The sequence below is a fragment of the Fukomys damarensis genome, unplaced genomic scaffold (genome assembly GCF_012274545.1).
Source record: "Fukomys damarensis isolate Sample0158 unplaced genomic scaffold, DMR_v1.0_HiC HiC_scaffold_36, whole genome shotgun sequence".
Lineage (NCBI taxonomy): Eukaryota > Metazoa > Chordata > Mammalia > Rodentia > Bathyergidae > Fukomys > Fukomys damarensis.
The window spans coordinates 30,368,282-30,388,128 of NW_022900948.1; the positions used below are offsets into that span (position 1 = coordinate 30,368,282).

The following is a 19,847-nucleotide window of genomic DNA, read 5'->3' on the forward strand; positions in this document are numbered from 1 at the left end:
GGGACATAGGAGGTTTTCCAGAGATCACTGGCCCCCATCATTTACAGGAGACTGAGGCTGGTGAGGGGTGCATTCCATCCACGTGCCGGGAGACTGTGTGGTGGGAGGGGGCAGGATGGCTGATAATTTTAGAAGGAGGGTCACACGTGGCACTTAGAAATTCCCCAGGCCCAGTGCAGTCTGGACCCTGTTGCTTCCTGTGTGTTTCGAGGAGGGGAGGGTCCCTGCTCAGGCATTGAGGAAGAGGGAGGGGCTTTGGTTGGAATGTGACGGGCTGCAGCTGGGATCTGGGAGGAAGGCAGTACATGCACAGATTAGACCAAGGAGCTGAGTGGGCCCAGGATGAGGACCAAATCCAGAGGGTGGTGGTTTTGGTTGGGGCTGGTGGACCCCTCCAGATGCCCCTTCCTACTCCCACTGCCCCAGACTTTTCCTCCTGGTAATTGTCTATTACCCGACTCTGCGGGCTCCAAATCTGCAGCCAGGGCTCTTGCCGGTGAAAGCCGACATGACAGGAGCCACCTGTCCCAGGGTGTGGAGCTGGCCTGGGACACTCGAGTGCCATGAGCAAACTGGGTTTGGAGTGTTCTCACTTGGCCAAACTCTGCTGTGCAACCTTGACTGAGCCCTTTACTTTGCATCTGTCTTCCTAGCTGCTCTGTGGTCTCTGGAGGATGCCGGGGTCTGTGGCTGGTGCTGATCACATACTGTGACCTTTGTTCAGAAGGACCCCAGTGCCCCCCACCCCAGTAAACTCTCACCTCCAACCAAAGGCCACTGGAGTCCAAAGCATGGAGAGACCACTTTAGGCTGGAGCAATCTGGGAAGGGTCCCTGGAAGAGGTCACCTTTGAGCCATGCCTCAGGGGATGCGTTCTGATTTTAGCCAGAAGGGATATATGGGCAAGACATGGCCAGTGGTAGGAACAGCTGGTACCAGGCACGCTAGAGAAAAACAAAGAGCTAAGTGTAGTTTGAGCCCAGGGAAGCTGGGAGGCTTGATGTGGCTGGGCTGAGAGGCTGGGTACAGAGAGGTGGTAAAATTCAGGGGTAGGATCTTGCATCCTGACAGGTCTGAGGTTAAGGTTCAGCTCTGGCTCTTAGCAACTGTATGACCTGGAATGGTTATAAACCTCTGTGAGCACTGACTTCATTTTCCTGTGCCAACTCCTAGCACCTATGCCTAGCAAGTGCCTGCCATCTACTCCGGAGGGAAACAGGGTGACATGAGATAGGGTGTGGGAAGGTTCCTGCAGCTCCAGGCTTCCAGAGCCCCCTAGAAGTAGGCTGAGTGACCATAACCGTGTGGACACTGTGACAACGTGCGTCAGGGGGCCTCTCAGCTGTATGTGGAATGAAGGTGGTGGGCATTGTTGTCCGAAGAGGGGTGACTTCTCTTTTCTCTTACCTTCTCTTTGTCTCCCTTTAGGGTCCTCCTGGGCCATATGGAAACCCAGGCCTGCCTGGGCCTCCTGGTGCCAAAGTGAGTATTTGCTGTGGGGTCTGCAGAGGTGCTGGTGGAGTAGGTGCTGGGGTGAGGGACCACATTTGGGGAGCTTCCTTGGCGGAAAAACTTTAGGATCATGGTGGAGTCCCATGCAGGCTAGAGGCTCCCTGAGTTTGCTCTCTCCCAGTGCTGGGCCTCTTCTGGGGCTAGAGGTCCAGGAGGAGTCCTGAGTTTGGGTTCTGGTTGGAAGAGATTGGGAGGGAAAGGCAGACTGACTCTGGAACCCTCAAAGGGGAGCAGGCAAAAAGGCAACTTGTTGCTCCATAGGGAGGGCCTTGAATGTCAGGCTAGGGACAGAAAGTTCACCAGGGTTTAAGATGTACCCTGAGGAGATGGTTGTGGGCTTGGGAGGGACCTGTGAGGATCATGTTTTAGAAAGATCTCCAGGTGTGTAAAGACTGTGCTTTAGAGCGATCTCTGGATGCCGTGGGCAGGATGAATTGGGGTGGAGATCAAAGCCAAGGTGAGAGTGATGTGATAAGAAGGGAAGCCAGGGCTGGCTTGGGTATGGGAGGACACAGGCGGATGTGAGGTGAGAGGCAGCGACTCCCGAGTGTTAGCCTGGGTGACCGAACCTGGAATCCAGGAGAGAGGCCGAGGTGACATTGCATTTGGGAGCCAGGCAGGGCTCATTGGCGGAGAGACATTCTGGAGCTCTGGGGTGCTCTGAGCTAGAGAGGGAGTCTGGGGCAGCCAGTGAGATGCCTCTTCCCCAGAGAGCCTTCTTGGAATACGCTGGCTTGCCCTTGGCCCCTAGCTGTGGAACTCCAGAGTGTGCTCCTAGAGCGGGCAGTGCATGGACTGAGGGGGTGGAAAAATAAATGGGGGGCGAGGGAGAGGATGCCAAGTCCTGGAAGTTAAAGGGCAGTGCCTGTGTTGAAAGTATGCCGGCCTCTGGGCTTTGATTGGCTGGGGCCCAAGGTCATTCTTTACTAATCCAATTGCAAAGGTCGAGGGTTTAAGGAAAGCCTTTATCTGTTAGGACTAGAGCCACGCAGAGTGAGTGGCTGATCAGCTTCCATGCCTGGCTGTTCAAATTCTTGGAGCTGGCTCCTTTGGCTTCCAGCTTGGGTTGTGAACTGAGGTTGCATCTGAGCGGCCCTGGGGATGTGGCTATAAGGTGCCAGTCTCCCATGGTGGGTCCTTGCATGGAGCCACAGGGGCACTGGCCTCGGCTCCCAGAGACCTGTGACTCTCTGGCTACACAGGGACTCTCTGGCTTCTTGGGAGGCAGGTGGTGAAGGCCCCGGATGTCTGGTGCCCAGCAGCTGGCAGATGCTGGTGACTGTCACCCCCATTCTTGCACCCTTATGTGCAACACTATATGCACTTCCAGGCTTGTCTCATTTGAGCCCCACAAAGACTGAAGAGATAAGTGTGGGGCTACAACACTCACTGACAGGGAGACTGGGGTACAGGCAGATTAAGACCCAACCTAGGAACCTGTCTCTCCAGGCAGAGCCGGCCTCCTTTGGAGACTTGTTCTGCTTTACGGAGGCCCTGGGTCCATCAAGAGGCTCATGATCAGCAAAGCAGCTGCTTTGCCCTGCTCAACTGCTCCTGACTGACCCCTGCTGCTGTGGCAGCAATGCCCACCCATCTCCCTGCAGCCCAGGCTGACCTATGCTGACCCTGCTCACCCTGAAGCATGGAGGGGTCTTGTGCCAGACTCACAGCATCCCTCTCCTGTCCTGAACAGATATACCATGGTAGGACAGAACAAGGGACTCTCAGCTGCTTCTCTTTGCATTTGGAAAAGCAGCTGAGGGTGTGGCCATGGAGTCTTGTCTCTAGCAGATGGTTCCTCCTGCCACCACATGGAGCTGAAACCTGTGAACGTAGCTTTAGGGACAGGACTCCAGCTCCAAAGTCATTCTTTGCTAAGCTAACTGCAAGGGCCAAGTGGCTTAATGCAAGCCCTGTGTTGGCTGCCCAGGCCTTGCAGAGAGACTGGGTGTGCAAGGAAGAGGGTGTGAATTTCAGAGAAGATACTGGAGCCAGAAGCTGCATCTCTCCCTGAGGCATGTATAAAATGCCAGGGATGTGGAGCAGTGGTCATGCCTTTGCCTGGACACTTGGCCTGAGCCCAGGGTAAGCAGAAATCCCCCAGGGAAGAGCAGTTGGGTGGAGGCCACCTGTGTGCTTGGCCTGGTCCAGGCTGGCTATGATCTCACATGGCACGGAGTTAAGGCAGGGGCTGTCCCTGGAGCAGACTAGGGGTGGGGTTTTGCTAAAAGGCTCCCCACTGTTCTTCAGAGCCTGGGGCCTGTGGTGCCCTTGGGGGTTGGTGCTGGGACCTCCTTTTCCAGTACAGGGTTGGCTTCCACGGCTGCTGCTGCCAGGGCTCCCCATCTACTCACTCTCCTTGGTTTATTGAGTACCTACTATGTACCCTGGTGACACAGAGCCTGCTCTTGTCTGGGTTGGCTGTTGTCCTGTCCTTTAGCTCAGGCTTCAGCCTCAGGAGCTCAGGAGCTTGCTGCAAGGGTGGGACTGACAGGTGCACTGAGAAGATCACAGAACGGAAAAGAGGAAAGATGAGGGAACTTCTCCTTCTTGAGGTACCCAGGGGTGGCAGGCCAAAGGCAAGGTAAGATGCCCAATGCCTCAGTTACCAGGGATTGGATCCTTGAGTTTGTCTGTGGTAGGAGCTTTGGGGGCTCCGCAGTCTTGATGGTTAGCTCAGGCTTTACCCAACTGGCCTCTCCCAGAGTCCAGGCTGTGCCTGGGGTCTGTACCCATAGGCGCCATGCTCATTTCTGGCAAAAAGCGGGCTCCAGCTGCTTCCTGGAGTTGAGGTTGAGGGCTCTGGAATAACCTTGGGAAGGTGGCTCAGTACAGAGTCACTGGCTGGATTCAATTATGCAGTTGGCTTTTGGAAAGTGCAGTAGTGAAGAGCACAGACTCCCAAGCCCAGTGACTCAAGTTCGAATCCCAGCTCCTTCACCTCCTACCTCTGTGACTGTAGGCAAAGCATTTGATCTTTCCATGTCTCAGTTTCCTCGTCCAGAAAGTGACTTCAAGTCCTCATGAGGAGTGACTGAGTTCCTTCTGTGTCTCTTGTGTAGGGCTGGTCCATGGGAAGTACTGTGGCAGGGTAGTTGTGGTGGTCAGCTGTCAGCCTGTGCTGGGCACCAGGTTCAAGTGGGCAGTGAGAGGCACTGTCCCTGCCCTTGAGGAGTGCAGAGGTGGAGAGCAAGGAGGAGAAGCAGATCATACAATAAGCGGAGTTACAGTGTGGTGAGGGGTCTAGGACTCTGTGAGAGGCGTGGAATGCTGACAGCCCCTCAGATAGGGCTTCATCTGCCATGGGAGGTGAAGGCCACCTTCCTAGGTGGTGGAAGGACTGAACTGAGGTCTAGAGTGGTGGGCAAGTTGGTGAAAGGGTAAGAAAAGGCTGGGGAGGGCCGCAGGTACAGGGGAATTTTGTACTTTATCTGAGGAGCAGCGGGAAGATAGAATGGACTGCAGCAGAGGTGAAATGGTCAGGGGAGATTTGCAAAGGCCTCTCAGGCCACCTGAGAAGCTGGCTTGTCCCCAGGCCTGTGGGACCTGTGGGGGTCCAGGCGCTGTCCCAGGGGCGGCTGTTACCAAGGTGGGGTGTTCAGTGGGATGCAAGGCCCTTGCTCAAGGGAGGAGCTGTGGACCAGAGGTGCCAGCGAGGCCACTCTGGGGCAGACAGGTGCTCTGACCCTGTGAATTCAGCAGTGAATTAGCCAGGATTACCTTGGCCCCAGGACACAGGCAGGCAGGAGAGGAGGCTCTGTGAGCAGGTGGCTGCTGGCAGAGCTGTGGGGAAGGGGTGGAGATGGCCCCATGGGGTTCTTAGGCCTCAGACCCAGCCACATGATTGCTGTGGTGAGCACTGAGTGTGTGAGCAGTCCTTCCCAAGAGCTTCACACACTTTGCAGGGCAGATGTTATGACCCCATTTTATGGATGAGAAAACGAAGGTCTGAAGTGGCTAAGTAACTTGTCCAGCATCATGCTTCAAGCAGATGGCAAGGCTAGCATCCTCGTGTCTGATGTCCAATCTTGCCCGTTGAGCATCCAGGAGTTCAGTATTATCTTGAAGAACGTTGTTGTATATAAGTGTCGGAATATCTAACTATATCTGTAGGGTAAATTCATAAAAATAGAGTTGCTAGCATGAACTCAGAAGCCAGTGCACCTGAGTTTAAATCCTGATTCCCCCATTTGCTGGATGTATGACTTGGGCAAAGTTAGTAGACTCTCAGTTTAGGGTCTCAGTTTCCACTACTTTAAAATAGGCATAGTAATAGTTCACCCCTCATAGGATTGTTCTGAGGATGAACCTGAGTGTGTATATGTGTATTTATATGTGCCAAGATATATATATGGAAACATATAAATAATGTGTCATGTGCCTTGAACATAAAAGCTATGAATATCTGCTGTTATTGTTATTGTAATATCTGCTTTCCAGAAAGATTAAATCATTTCATGCTGCTGTTAGCATTAGAGGAATATTAAAAGAAAACAATTGGAGCTGGGCACAGTGGTGCATCCCTTTAATCCCAGCACTCTGGGATGCTCCAGTAGGGAGGATTGCAAGTTCAAACCCAGCCTGGACAACTTAGTGCAATCTTGTCTCAAAATAAATTTTAAAAAGGGCTTGGGATGTAGCTCAGTGGTAGAGCATTGCCTGAAACATGCAAAGCCCTGGATTCAATCCCCAGCACTGCAGGAAAGAAGAAAGAAAGAAAAAACAAAGAAGATGTTCTATTTCCAGCCAGGTGTGGTGGCGTATGCTTGTAATCCTATTTTGTAATCCCTGAAGTCTGTGGCGGAAGTGCAAGTTTGAGCTCAGCCTAGTCAACTTAGTGAAACCATGTCTCAAAATAAAAAGTAACAAAGGATTGGGGATTGTAGCTCAGTGTGAAGACCCTGGATTCATTCCCCAGTTCCACAATAGATAGATGATAGATAGATAGATTTGATTTTTTTTTTTTTTGATAACAGGGATCAAACTCAGGTCCTTGCACTTGTGATGCAGGAGGCAGAACCACTGAGCTAAGTCTCTGGCCCTAATAGATAGATAGATAGATAGATAGATAGATAGATAGATAGATAGATAGATGAATTCACAGTTTACTCTCTGCTCATGTATGAGATGAATTTTTCTCTTACATCCACTTTTATTTGCCTTTTATCATCTGTGAATTAGTTTATTTTTGTTGTTGGGATGGTGTCATTTGTTATTGACCTGTAAAAATTATTTATATTTATACATTAAGGTTATTAAAATTTCACCTGTGTTGCAGATATTTTCCAGTTTGTTGTTTGCCTATTAAGGACATTCATAATTACTTTTTATAAATGGAAGTATTATTTTTTTAAAGAAGGAAAGGGAATTAAATAAAGAATTTAGATGTTAAGATGCATTATATAATCTATCAACTCTCCACAGGGCATATAAATGTTGTGTACTATAAACATGTACTACAGCTAATAAAAATACTAATAGCTAACTTACTAGGAATTTATGATATGTCATTTAATTTGGAGAGGGCTCAACAGATAGGTAAAATTTATTATTTCTTTTTTCCTTCCTTCCTTCCCTTCCTCGTGCTGGGGTTGAACCCAGGGCCTTATACATGCTAAGTATGTACTCTACAAGTGAGCTACACCCCAAGCCCTATTTTGTTTTTATACTTGGAAGTGTCTTTTCCACCTTAAGATCAGACAGATAGTCACTTTTATTCCTAGTCATTTCATAATGTAATTTGTACTATTAAATTTTTTGGGGGGGTACCAGAGATCAAAATTGGGACCTTCTGCTGTGAGGCCCGCAGTAGCACCACTGAGCTAAATCCCTGGCCCTGTACTATTAAAATTTTTAAACCATCTTGGATTAATCTTAATGGATTGTAATGAAATATAAAGTAGGCCTTCCACATTTTTACCCTCATTTTTAACCAATTATTAAATACCCTTTCTTCAACTGATTGTTATATGACAGGCCAGGGTCTATTTCAGACCATCCTATGATAATTTTATTGACCTGTTTGTATATCTGTATGCTAGTAAAATACTATTTCATGTGACATTTATTGCACTATGTGTTTCCCTTCTCCTTTTCTTTTAAAAATATTTCTGGCTATTTTTCCTGTTCAGCAAACTTTATGGCCACCTTAATTTCCTTTAAGAAAAGGCTTTTTTGGTGGCCTGCCTTGCAAGTGCAAGGACCTGAGTTCACATCAGGGGTACCAAAAAAAAAAAAAAAAAAAAAAAAAAAAAAAAAAAAAAACTGAGTTCAATTCCCTGTACCAAAAAAAAAAAAAAAAAAAGAGGGAAGGCACAAAAGAGAAAAAAAAAAAAAAAAAAAAAAAAAGAAACAGAAAAAGAAAAGGAAAAGGATTTTTATTGGAATTGTATGAAATGTATATATTAATTTATAAAGAACTAACATCTTTAAAATATTAAGCTTTCCTGTGCACACATTTGGCATGTTTTCCCATTTGGTTGAGTTTTAAAAACATTTTTTGGTAAACTTTTTTAGTTTTTATTGCATAATTTCTGCACATTTCTTTTCAAGTTTATACTTAGGAATTTTTTTATTTTGTTGCTGTTATGATTGGAATAGTCTCCCCTATTATATTTTCTAGCAGCCTCTCAGCTAGTGAAGAAAACTCGGGTTTTTGTATTTTTGTACTTTTTCTGTTTAATTTATGACCATCCTTTTCACTGAGGTATCTTATTAGTTCTACTAGTGTTTCACTGAGTTCTGAATATTTTAGATAGGCATTCATGTGGTTTGCGAAGGACATACTTTTGTCTCTTTCTTCTCAAATGTTAGTAGCTCTTATTTGTTTTTCTTGTCTTATTACATTGGCCAGCACTTCTAAACCCATGAAATAGTAGTAGCAGTGGTGGAAATCTTCAAAAGCTTCAGATCTGACCCAGTCCCCTACTGCTGTCTCTTGAGGGCCCATTCACTCATTTGTTCATTCATGAGTTATTCTATGATGACTCTTCCTAGCTGGGCCCTGTTGTAGGTACTTGAGATCAGAGATAGTTTATACAGGGAGCTTCCAGCCCATAATCTCCCAGTCTTTTCTGATGCCCTCCTCCTCTATCTCAGCTTTTCTCATCTTTTCTCTTCACCTCAGCCCCCTAGAGCCCTCGCTTGAGTCATGTCCTAGACCTACCTGCAGGAAATATGCTGAGTACAGTTCCCATTCCCACAGTGCTCTCGCACTGCTTGCTATAGTAGGGGCCTGCTGTCTAGTCCAGGCGGAGTCTACCATTCCCTGTACAAGTGGCTTGCTCGAGGTCTCATTGGTTGCAGAGCTGAATCTGGTGACCAGATTCTTGCTCCACCAAGAGGGAAATGGCTTGTTAGACTTTATACATTCTTTGATCTCTGACTGGGGCTTTTGCAGAAGGTTGGCTAAAAAAACGTATAGTCTTCTCTATCCCCAAAGTCACTCCCTACCTGACCAGAGGTACCTTGGGGATCCCCTGGGCTGCACCTTCATGTGGCTCCTCCTGGCCTTCCTGCAGCCACCTCTCAGTCGTGACTCCCTGCAAGGATTTATGTGTCAGTGAGTGCAGCTCTCCCAGTGTCCTGTCTTCCATCTATCACTGGTGTGGAATTTTTCTCTGTGCTCTGCTGAAGTGTGACCAGACTGCCTGGGTCTAAATCCCTTGCATGAATTGTGTTATCTTTGACAAGTAACATACAGGAGCGATCAAAATATATGGTTAATGTTTAAAGTTCAAAAAATTGTTACCATAAAATAAGCATTGCCATTAATCCTCCTCACGATACCCCCTCTTACTCTGAACGCACTAGTCCTATTTCTCTCCCCACTTTCTGAAGCAGTTCTGGAAGTCCTCTTCATTAATATCTTTCTGAGGTGTGATTTTAAAAATATGGTAAATGCTGCTGCTGAGTGCCACTGTAAAGATTTTAGATCTATTTAGGACATTGAGGCTCCCACGATAGTACAACTGTGATACTCACGAAAGGGGACTTCCAGGACAGCTTCATAATGTGACCAGAATGATGAGTGAGGTATGTTTTAAGCGAGCAATAGTATCGTGATGGTGGTTAATGACAATGTGACTTACTGTCATAAATGTTTGAACATTTAAACATTTACTGCATTGGTCACACCTCATAGCTTTGCTCTGCCTCAGTTTCCTCTTCTGTAAAATGGGGACAGTACAGTTGCTGCTTCATAGGTTTGGAGGATAATAAATGCTAGTACCATTGTCCCTCCTGGCTTGTGTGGCTTCCCTGCCAGAGTTCCCCAGAGGTGGCAGCTGTGGTTTGTTCTCCATTGTGGCAGTCTCTATGTTCTTCACCAGATTTGGTTTGTAGTAGGTGATGAATAAATATGTCTTCCTTAATGTTCTTGGGCGATGACTATGTCCCAGGCACTCTCCACGCTGGTGAGGATGAGGAGAAAAATATCTGTAAAGCACTAAAATGCCCCAGCTAAGGACCATGGGCCAGGGAGCAAATCTGCCACCTCTTTTGATCTCAGTTTCCCCTCTTTATCAAATGACAGAATAGGATGTACGGAGACCGAGCCCTGCGAGCTTTCTGTGCCAGCTTCTCTGTCAGCTTCAGAGCGAGGTGGGCAAGGATGGGTGAGAAGAAGCTCCATCCTTTTTTGGCCATGAGAATCCTCACTAGTCCTGGGCCTGGCCACACACCATGGACATAAAAGGCGCGGAGCTGGGCTTGTGAGTAGCAAGAGTAGAGAGTGTCCGTGAGGGAAACTGAAGTGACAAGTAGATCAGGGGTGGGGTTCTGCAAAGGTGACCTAGAGGGGCCCAGGTAGAGCTGGCCTTCACCTGGGGCAGGTGGCCAGGAGGAGAAGGAGTGTGGGAGAAACATGTGGTCTCTCCATGTGCAAACAGGAACCAGCCTCTTACCTGCTGGGTCAGCCAGGCTGTGCCTCACTGCACTGAATCCCAGCAAATCCTTGTCCTTTGCTGGAACAAGCGACTCAGTGCATAGAGTGACTTACAATATTTGCACATAGAGGGGAAGGAGCAAAAGGCCATCCCTTTCCCTCTGGAAGACTCTTTCCAGTGCACCAGTTTCTGGCAGAGGGTGACTGAATCAGGGTTTGGATGGTCTGAGTTCTGATGAAGAAGAGACTCAAATAGGAATTAGTTATAGTTGGCCAAGCCGCCCTTCCCATGTGTCATGGCCATTATCCCACTGGCCTCTTGCCTCACAACCCTGGGAGAAGCTGCAGTGTGTGTGTGTGTGTGTGTGTGTGTGTGTGTGTGTGTGTGTGTGTCCCATATGAAAGGTGAGGAAACCATGCTCAGAGATGGAGGTGCCCGCCCGAGGCCTTACTTTGAGTCCCTGACAGGTCCAGGGCTTTACCCCAGGACTCTGGGCCCAGCTGAGGAAAGGATGAGAAGAAGCTAGAGTGAAGGAAGAGGGGACAAGGATTAGGAGCTCTAAGAAAGTGATGTCAGGGTGGAGGACTTTCTAGAGCTCTGCTTCCTGAGGAATTTAAAGGGGGTTGGTGGCATGCAAGGGTGCTGGTGGGAGCTCTGTTTTTGGCGCTGTGAGAAATGCAGCTGGTGAACTCTGGGAGCCCTTTCCCTGTGTCCCAGACTTTCAGGACTCAGGATCCTTGGACAGGGACTATCCTGTATGCTGGGCACAAAGAGTGCTTGCCTCTCCCACCCAGGGACTTGCTCCCCGTCAGTTTCTCCCCAGTTCACTGTCTGTTCACAAACTCATTGGGTTCCAGGATGTCCCGGTGTCACAGGGTACTAGGCTCAGTTCTGCCAATGCCCACCCCCAGGAGCCTGCAACAGTTCATTCTTCTAGCATTAGTTCCCCAGATGTGTTATAGGGAAGTCACACTTCCCTTGCCTGCTTCCTCCCACAGTTGTGGGAAGGGAGGGAGGTAAAGGATGTAAGTGGCTGTCAGTGCAGTGGCCTTCGGAGCAAGCAGGTGAGCACCAGCTCTCTGGAAAATGGAAAAGAACCTGCATGTCTCATCACTCAGAAACCCCCTTGGAGCTCCAGGAGATGGGCAGGAGGTGGTCCTGGTAACATGCACAGGCAGACTGGTCACCTGTGTGGTTGCCCAGAACTCTGCAGTTGGCTGGGAAGGACACATTGAACTGCTTTTGTAGAGCTGGCTGATGGGCTATCTGGATGGGCTGACAGCTGAGCACAGTCTGCCCTTGAGATGGGATGTGCAGGCTATGACTCAAGAGTACACTGTGCTCTGGCGAGAGAGCCCAGGGCCCTTCTCTGTGGGCTTGGCTGGTGGCAGAGAGAGCAAAATCTGGACCAGATGGCTGGGGTCAGATGTGGGACTTGAGACACTAGAAGGAAGAGTTTGGATTTCACAGTTCCTGGGGAGCTATGGCAAGTGTTGGAGCAGGGTGTAATGGAAACAGAGAAGACACCCCAAGGGGTTGTGAGTGGGAGGCTGGATGGGAAGGAACTGACATGGGGGAACAGAGCTTTGAGCACAGTCTGTCAGGGAGACATTGTCTCCAGGTGACGTGGTGGCCAAAGTGGAATTGTTTTTGTTTCAGGGACAGAAAGGGGACCTGGGGCTCTCACCAGGACAGGCCCATGATGGGGCAAAGGTAGGTTCCAGGGACTCTAGTGTTGAGGGGAGGGGGAGGTAGAGTGGTCACCCTGCGCCCCTGTGTGGAGCTGTCCTGGCTGTGGCTATGTGTGACAGCACGAGGTGGGCAATTCTGGGAAGGTCACTGTTGCTGGTTTTTCTTGGAGGTCCTTTGGCCTTTCCCAATACCAGGCCCCGGCCTTTCTTGGTACCTTCATGTGGGGCACAGCCATTCAAACAGGACATAGCTTGCCTTTGAACACCCCTTGGCTTGAAGACAGTTGCCCATGTGGCTTTCTGCTAAGTGACCCGGCATCCAGAAGCTTCTTGGCAGCCCTTGCCTGGGAAGCTTCCAGCAGATTTCCTACCCACCCTGGTTCATCTGAGAAGACAGATGTGTGGGTCTCGAGAGGTGGGAAGGGCCCAGGCTAGATTTGGGGCATCCCTAATCCCAAGCGCTTTGACACTAGAAAGTTTTCCTACAGAGAAGACACTTTGGCCATAAGACTCCCTCCAACCATTCTGCAAACACATCCTGGGTGCCCTGGGTCCAAGACAGTGTCCTTATATACTCCCATCTGGGTCCTCCCCTAACCTGATAAGCCAGGGCTGATGGGCTGAGCCTGTACATGAGAAAACAGAGGCCCCAGACGTGGAAGGGGGCTTGCTGGAACCCTCACAGCCAGTAAGTGGTAGAATGGAATTACAGGCCGGGGGTTAGGCTTCATTCTCGCTCCTGTGTGGCCTGCTCCCAGGTCTGGCATTGGCCTTGATATGCTGGATGACCACCATGCCCAGCCATGGGAGATGTCTCGGGAATGCAGGAGAAAAGTGAGTGGTATGGGCAGACAGGCACATGTCTCCTGGGTGTAGCTTTAAACCATGGTTTTGGGCTCAAAGCCCATGCTCCAAACTGTCTTCTGCCATGGGAGGCCCAATACATAAAATAGATCCAGCAGACCTAGTGAGTTGGAGCTGGGTACCCTGCTCACCCTTCTGCCCCCCTCCTCTGCTCACTGGCCCTTGGAGTCCACTCTGAGGCCTCCATGAACCCCCATGAGTGGTTGGAGACAACCAGCCATCTGCGGTCATGCTTTATGATCTAATAAGTATCTCTGCTCCTGTCTCCACCTCACCCACCTTGTCTGTGTCTTGTAGGGTGACATGGGCCTGCCTGGGCTCTCTGGGAATCCTGGACCTCCGGGACGAAAGGTATGCTTTGGTTCTGGTGCCTGTCCCCGCCCTCTGGGCTCATCAGCATACTGGGTCTCAGGGCAGGAGCACTGTGGGCCACCTGCTCTCCCTGGCCCTGGCCTGGCTCCCCTGGGTACCAGCAGTATCGGTGGGAGATGTGTGAGATTTTGGAGTCTCCATTGCCGGGGCAAGGGACACCTGATGTGGTGTTGGTTTTCACTGGTTAATGAGATGTCACAAGAAGGTGCCTAGTTTGCTGTACTTTGCCCAGGGCTTAGCCACTCCTGGTTCACTCTAGGGCACTGGTGGTGATGAGCTCTGTACACAGAGCCAGTGGGGCTGGGCTGACCTGGCTTCACTGTCCACTGGCTGAGCAACCTTAGGCCTGTGCGTCCTTCCTACCTGAGTGGAAAGGGATGAACCTCTCCTGGACCCCTCATGGCCTGGGGCTGTGTGACTCAGGAGCCAGACCTAGAGGGCCCAAGGGAGGGGACTTGGTCAGTCCTTGGCTGTATGACCTTGGGCATGCCAGTCACCCTTGGGAGTCTGATATCTGACCCAGCTGCTGTGCTGTAGGGGAAGGGGAGAGTCGGTCAAGGCCATGACTTCTCTGTGTACCCGTTACTCGCTGTGTAACCAGGCCCCTCCCCTTTCAGCCCTATTTGGGGGTCCCACCCCTAAACGCCCCAGTCAGGGGAAGGTTTTCTACTTCCCTGGATGGGGGCCTCTTGCTCCTTCCTCTGGCTTCCCCAGCAGCCTCTCCCATACTTGAAGCTTCTGTTCTAGTTGGGCCTCCTCCAGGAAGCCCCAGAACACCCAGCCTCCAGCTCGGCTGTTGTCAGCCCTGGGTCTCTCTGGCCAGCCCTCGTAGGTCCATCGCTGTCTCTGCTGAGCCTGGCACAGGGCTTCTCAGTGTAAGTGTTCAGGAAACAGGAGAGGCGGGCAGGCCTGGGTTCAGAAACCCTCACCGTGGCTGAGCCGTTTGGTGGATACATGAGCCCAGAGCCATTCCTGAGCTTCTGCCATGACTCCCAGCTCTGGCCCAGCTGCTCTCTCCAGGCTGTTTGTTCTCATATGGACACCTGAGGTTTCTCCCGGCCCCGTCCTGTCCTTGCTTCTAGGTCCCCATGGCACAACAGGACTTGGAGCTCCACCCTCATCCCCTTCTCCACTTCCTGTGGCCAGAGCGGGCCATACTTCAGGGCTCAGGCCGGCCCCAGACAGGAGGCGTGGCTGTCTGCGAACCCAGAAGCATGGTCTGCCCTGGCTGAGACGTGACCCCTCTCCCCACCCTTCCCCTCTGGGCTCCCACACTTTCTTGATGGATGAGGTGTGAGGTATGAGTGGAAGAGGCTCCTTCCAGCCTTGGCTCATTGAGTGGCCATGCTTTGTGTGGGGTAGGACTCTCTCAGGGGAGGCGGGAGATGGAGGAACAGACTTGGACCAGCTCCTGCCTGGGATCTGGAGAGGCTGACAACCTCTAGCTGAGAGGAGCTTGCTCCTTGAGCAGGGAGAAGCATCCTTCTCCATGCGGGTGGGAAGGTCTTTGGCAAAGCCACTTGCTCTGAGCTCCCTTCCAGCCATGGCCCAGGAAAGCAAGCATGGAGTTCAGTTCTGTGACAGGCTGGTGTCACTCACGTGGGCAGTGGGCAGAGCCTGTAGTAGGGTCAGAGAGGAGGACTGGTGGTCTGGACATTCGGGATAGAGTTGCTTCTGAGCAGCCTCTCTTCCAACACATGTCTGGTGATGACAGCGGCCACTTGGTCTTGATGCTCCAGTGTGGCTTTTCTGCATTGTCTCTGTGGGAGCCCTGGGGAGAGGACACACAGGGGAGTGAGAGCTGGGTCCATTTCCTCATTGCTTTCCAGAGCAGGGGATCTGGTGACACTGCAGGTGACACGGGTAATCCATTCATTCCCTGACTCGAGGAGAACGTATTGAATGCCCACTGTGTGCCAGGCCCGGAGCCGCACAACTAGTCAGAGATCCCCCACCATACACGGCCTGCATCCCTGTGAGGAGAGATGGTCAGTGAAAAGAAAATTGGTAAAAGTGGAGGTTGTGTTGGGGGATAGAAGTGGCAGTGGAGGAAGTGGGTAGGAGGAAGGCAGTTCAGATTGGGCTTTCCTGTGGTGAACAGAGTGGGAATTAGAGGGAACAGGAAGGGTGGCTATCTATCCTCAGTGTTTGCTCACTGTGGCCTTCAAGAGTTAGGAAGCATTGTGCCCATTTTATAGCTGTAAACATTGATGTATAATTAGGTCCCATTCATTCATTTGTTCATCCAGGCAGTCAGCAAATATGTGTTTCTGCTGTGGGTCCCGTGTCACCCTGGTGTTAAGTGACCAGTGTGGTTGAGAAACTCCAAGGGATCACTCTGTAGTGGCAGCTCCCAACCCTGTGGAGAATTAGGGCTGGCTTGGGGGGTCTGGGTCCCCTGTGGGGATTCTGGGCTGGGAGGGGACACAGGTATTAGTAGCTATGGAAGCCACCAAGTGAATCGTATGCAACCAAGAGGCAAAGCCACTGGTTTAATGAAAATACTTTCCTTTGAGTCACCAAGTAGCAGGCCTGGGATTTGAATCCAGGTCTTCTGACCTTTAGTCTTTTCTTCTCACCATGAGGCTGATAGAAACAGCTTCTCTGGCAAGAGAGGACCCATCAAGTGAGCAAGAATGTCCCACCAGAGAAAGTCTTCCTCAGATGGACCTGGATGGGGTCCCAGCTCTCCTTCTGGGGCTGTGTATGAGCAAATCAGCTCCCCTCCCTGAGCCTCACTTGCCCCATGAGGTGAATGGGAGTCAAATGAGATGTTGTCCCATCTTAGCCCCTTTGGGACTCTCTAGCTGGTGCGTGACTCACCATTCCTTCTACTGGAGAGAGTCCTGGAGGACAGAAACCTGCATGCTTATCTCTGTCTCTCCATGCAGGCCTTAGCTTCCCACCCCTTCTGCCCTCCCTCTGGCAGACATCATCAATGGATCTTTCATGCCAAACCCCCCCGACAACCTCAGAGTCTTAATGCATTGCCCCAGGTAGACATGACTAATGGAGCAAGATTGGGGCTCAAGTTGAGGCCCATGCATTCTCTTTCCAGCCTGACTTCTCCCACTCACCCTGAGGTTCATTAGGCCTCCTGCGCTGCCTGAGTTGGCCACTGTCCATGGGAAGCTGGGATAAAATGGGAGGGCAGAGGGGCTCACCTGGGAGTGTTTGGGGGATGTGGCTACCTGGGAGGGTCCCTGCCTTTCTTTGAAATGACTAGTGCTTTCTGAGGGTGGCAGAGCCCCGAAGGAGAATTCCTCCAGGCTCCCCCGCTGCCAAGCAGCTCTGGGCTTTGGTGGCTCCTCTCCCATCCATCTTTCCTGTCACTCACCTGCTTCCCTCCTAGCCTCAGTTTACACTGCTGCCTCCCTGGGTGCATCTGTGCCTCCCAGATTTGGGGTTCTTCCCTTCCTTCTCCCCATTAATGTGCATTTAGCGCCTGCACCTGTTTCTATAAGGCGGGGGCCAGGGGATTTCTGAGTTATCCCCAGTCCGGACCACAGAATCTCTGCTGCTGTTGAGGCCCAGCAGATGTTTGCTGAACGAATGAACAACTACATGAATGAATGAGCCGAACACACATACGTTACACCTTCCCTCCCTGTCTCAAGTTGTCACCAAACAGACACTGGCTGTGCCTTGACGGACTGTTCTTATAGACTAGCCACAGATTTCAGAATCCGGCAACTTTCAAGCCAATGGGACACTTTGAGAGGCCAGCTTGGAAAACTGAGCCCCAGAGAGGTACAGAGATGTGTGGAACCAGTCACGCTCTGCCTGGTGTATTTCTTCCTCTTTGATCCCCCTGCCCTTCCCTGCTGACTGCTCAGAGTGATGGTGGGTAGCCAGGGTGGTAGGTGAGTTTGGTGGGAAGCCTCCTGGGCACTAAGTAAGGCTGACATGTTGCCCGAGGGAAGCTGAGGCCTTGCACCGGATGAGCTGCAGACTGGGTGAGTAGCTGAGCTTGAGCACATGCTGGTGTCCGGACCCTCAGGCAAGGAAGGGACCCCCTCCCTCCTTGCCCAAAGCCCAAATAGCATCCCTGCCAGCCAGGGAGCCTGTCTACAGCAACAGTGAGGTGATGTCTGGTTTCTCCCTGTGCATTGTAAGCAATGATTAATCTGGCTCCCGAACCAAAATAGAGACCAAGCTGTATTATAAACATGGTCCTACAGAGACCCACTGGCTGGGCAGCCAGCAGCCCCATGCAGACACCATGGTCCTCAGAACTCCCCTGTAACAATCCCCACCCTCTTGTGCCCACCGGGCACCTATCACCACGGAGAAATCACTGCCCCCGGGTCTACCTTGAGGTCAGTGCTGCCCCATAATTGCTGGGGCCCTGGAGAAGATGATGGTGTGGCCTCCTGTGAGCCTGGAGCCTGTCATTTAAAGCTGTTTGCTGGCCCAGCTTGGTAAACACTGCTGAGTGCTTCTGGGAACACAGCACCTCCACACTGCCACCTCTCACATCACCTGCATCCAGTCTATGCTGCCCCCTGGCAACCAGGAAAAATGCCGGCTTCTTGACCATGTTCAAGGCCCTTGAATGATGGACTTCTGACAAAGCTCACCCAGGGGTCGAGCATCCTGGGGACCAGCCTAGGCTCAACCATAACTTCCTAAGTAACCTGGAGCTGTCCCCACTCCCTCTCTGAGCTCTGTTGCTTTGTTTTCCCAGTGAACATGAAAGCCATCAAAATGACATGTCAGGTCGCTTCCAGCTCCGATTCTGCAGGGCTTTGCAACTGATCTCTGCCTTGTGAATATTGATGTGATCGGAGAGCCTCTGTCCCTGGCAGTTGCATCTCTAGTCTTTCCTGGGGTGGCCCTGTGGCTCTCCCAGGCAGGGCTCAGCCCTCAGCAATTTGGTGCTGAAGATTATGCAGGGACTGAGCTACAATCCTGGTGCTGTGTGACTTCAAGAAAGTCTCTTTCCCTCTCCGAGCCTCGGTTTCCTTGGCTGGTAAATGTGCATGTAATTCCTGCCTCTGCAAGGCGATGAGAGGAGTTGATGAGCTGATTGTGTACAGCTTTGGCACGGCCATTGTGCATTCTTGGAGGCCACTTGTGTCTTGTCACCATACCCTGAGCTGAGGGGTCACTTGACTGTCCCTCAGGACTTCACAGCAGATTCCTCTGCTTCCTTTCTGGGAGGAGATGCTAAAGAGTTGGCTTTTGGAAGGTTGCCTGGTGGCTGCAGAGGAAGCCACAGGGCTGGGGCTGTTGGACCCACCTTTTCTGGTTTCCTTGCAGTGCTTGCCTCTTAGCCCACGGGCCCTTGCAGCATCTTTGAGACAGGGAAGATGGCAGACATAGCCATGCCAAGTCCCACGGCCAAGAGTGCACAGCTTGGCTCAGCACATCTTTGGGAGAGGGTGGATAATGATGCCAGTGATGACTGTGTGCACCGTGCCGTGCTGTGTCCCTCCGAGAGTCCTCCTAGGCCTCCCATCATGTGTGCTGTGGTTTCCTACCTCTCTGGCCACCCTTACTCATTCTGCTCCAGGCACTTAGGCCTCTTCGTGCCTCCTTGAGCCTACTGAGAACATTCCAGCCTCAGAGCCTTTGCACTTGCTGTTTCCTCTGCCCAGAATGCCTTTCCCAAGAGAATGAGCCCTGTGTCCCCTTTGTTACCTCACTCATGTCCTCAGGGAAGTCTTCCCTGACCACTTACCCTATAGTCACTGCCCCCCTTCTCAACACTGTCACTGTTCCCTAACTTTTGCTCCATAACTTTGGTCACTAAAAGATGTTAGGTCTTTTATCTTAGTTTTATTTTTATGATGGCAAAGATATACATAACAGCTTCACCATTTTAAGTGTAGCTTAGACGTGTTAAGTACATTCAGTGTTGTGCAACAGGTCTCCAGAGTGCTTCGTCTTGCAAAACTGAAACTCTAGGCCCTGTACACAAAGCCTCTTCCTTCACCTGCCCCCACCTGACGTTATCTTTATACTTATTTTGTTTTTATAGTTCCTTGGTAAGAACGCAAACTCCTTTAAGGCAGAGGGTGCTGCTTGTCTTGTTCTTCCTGACCTCAAACAGTGCGAACTTATCCAATGTTGAATGAAAGAAAAGGGAAGACCACGGAGCAGCTGAGTTTTGCAGGGTCTTGAATTCAGTGCCAGACACTGTTACTCAGTGCCTTCAGCACAGATTGAACAGTCCATGTAACCTCATATCCCCATTTTACCATGAAGGAGGTAAAGAGGCGTCTCCAGAGCACACAGAGAGCCAGTAGGCAGACAGCACCGGAGTCCAGACCTGTCTGAAGCAGAGATCTGGTCCATTTACTGGCTGAGCCTAGTAGCCCATTTGCCTATAGGGAAAAGAGTTCCAGCCCCACACCTCACGCTTCTCGGCAACTGGATGAGATGCAGTTGTAGCCCTGTGAGGAGGTGCAAAAGGAATGCTTGTAAATCCTAGCCCGCTTGGATCAGACAGGTCTGCTGTTTATAATCAACAGTGCCGCCTCCTGGGAGTTGGGGAAGGGTGTGTGTGTGTGTGTGTGTG

General features: G+C 50.9%; 1 protein-coding gene across 4 annotated transcripts in view; it reads left to right on the top strand.

Annotated features, from left to right (window-relative positions):
- Col27a1 (collagen type XXVII alpha 1 chain) overlaps positions 1 to 19,847 on the top strand; it is a 118,522-nt gene that overhangs the window by 22,284 nt on the left and 76,391 nt on the right. For all 4 annotated transcript variants that reach the window (XR_783328.3, XR_783327.3, XM_010639422.3 and 1 more), the window contains exons 5-7: positions 1,429 to 1,482; positions 12,057 to 12,110; positions 13,250 to 13,303. Coding sequence is in view for 2 of the 4 variants with exons in the window: in XM_010639422.3 (XP_010637724.1) it covers positions 1,429 to 1,482; positions 12,057 to 12,110; positions 13,250 to 13,303 (162 nt within the window). In the remaining 2 variants the exon portion in view is untranslated. The remainder of the gene's footprint in view (positions 1 to 1,428; positions 1,483 to 12,056; positions 12,111 to 13,249; positions 13,304 to 19,847) is intronic.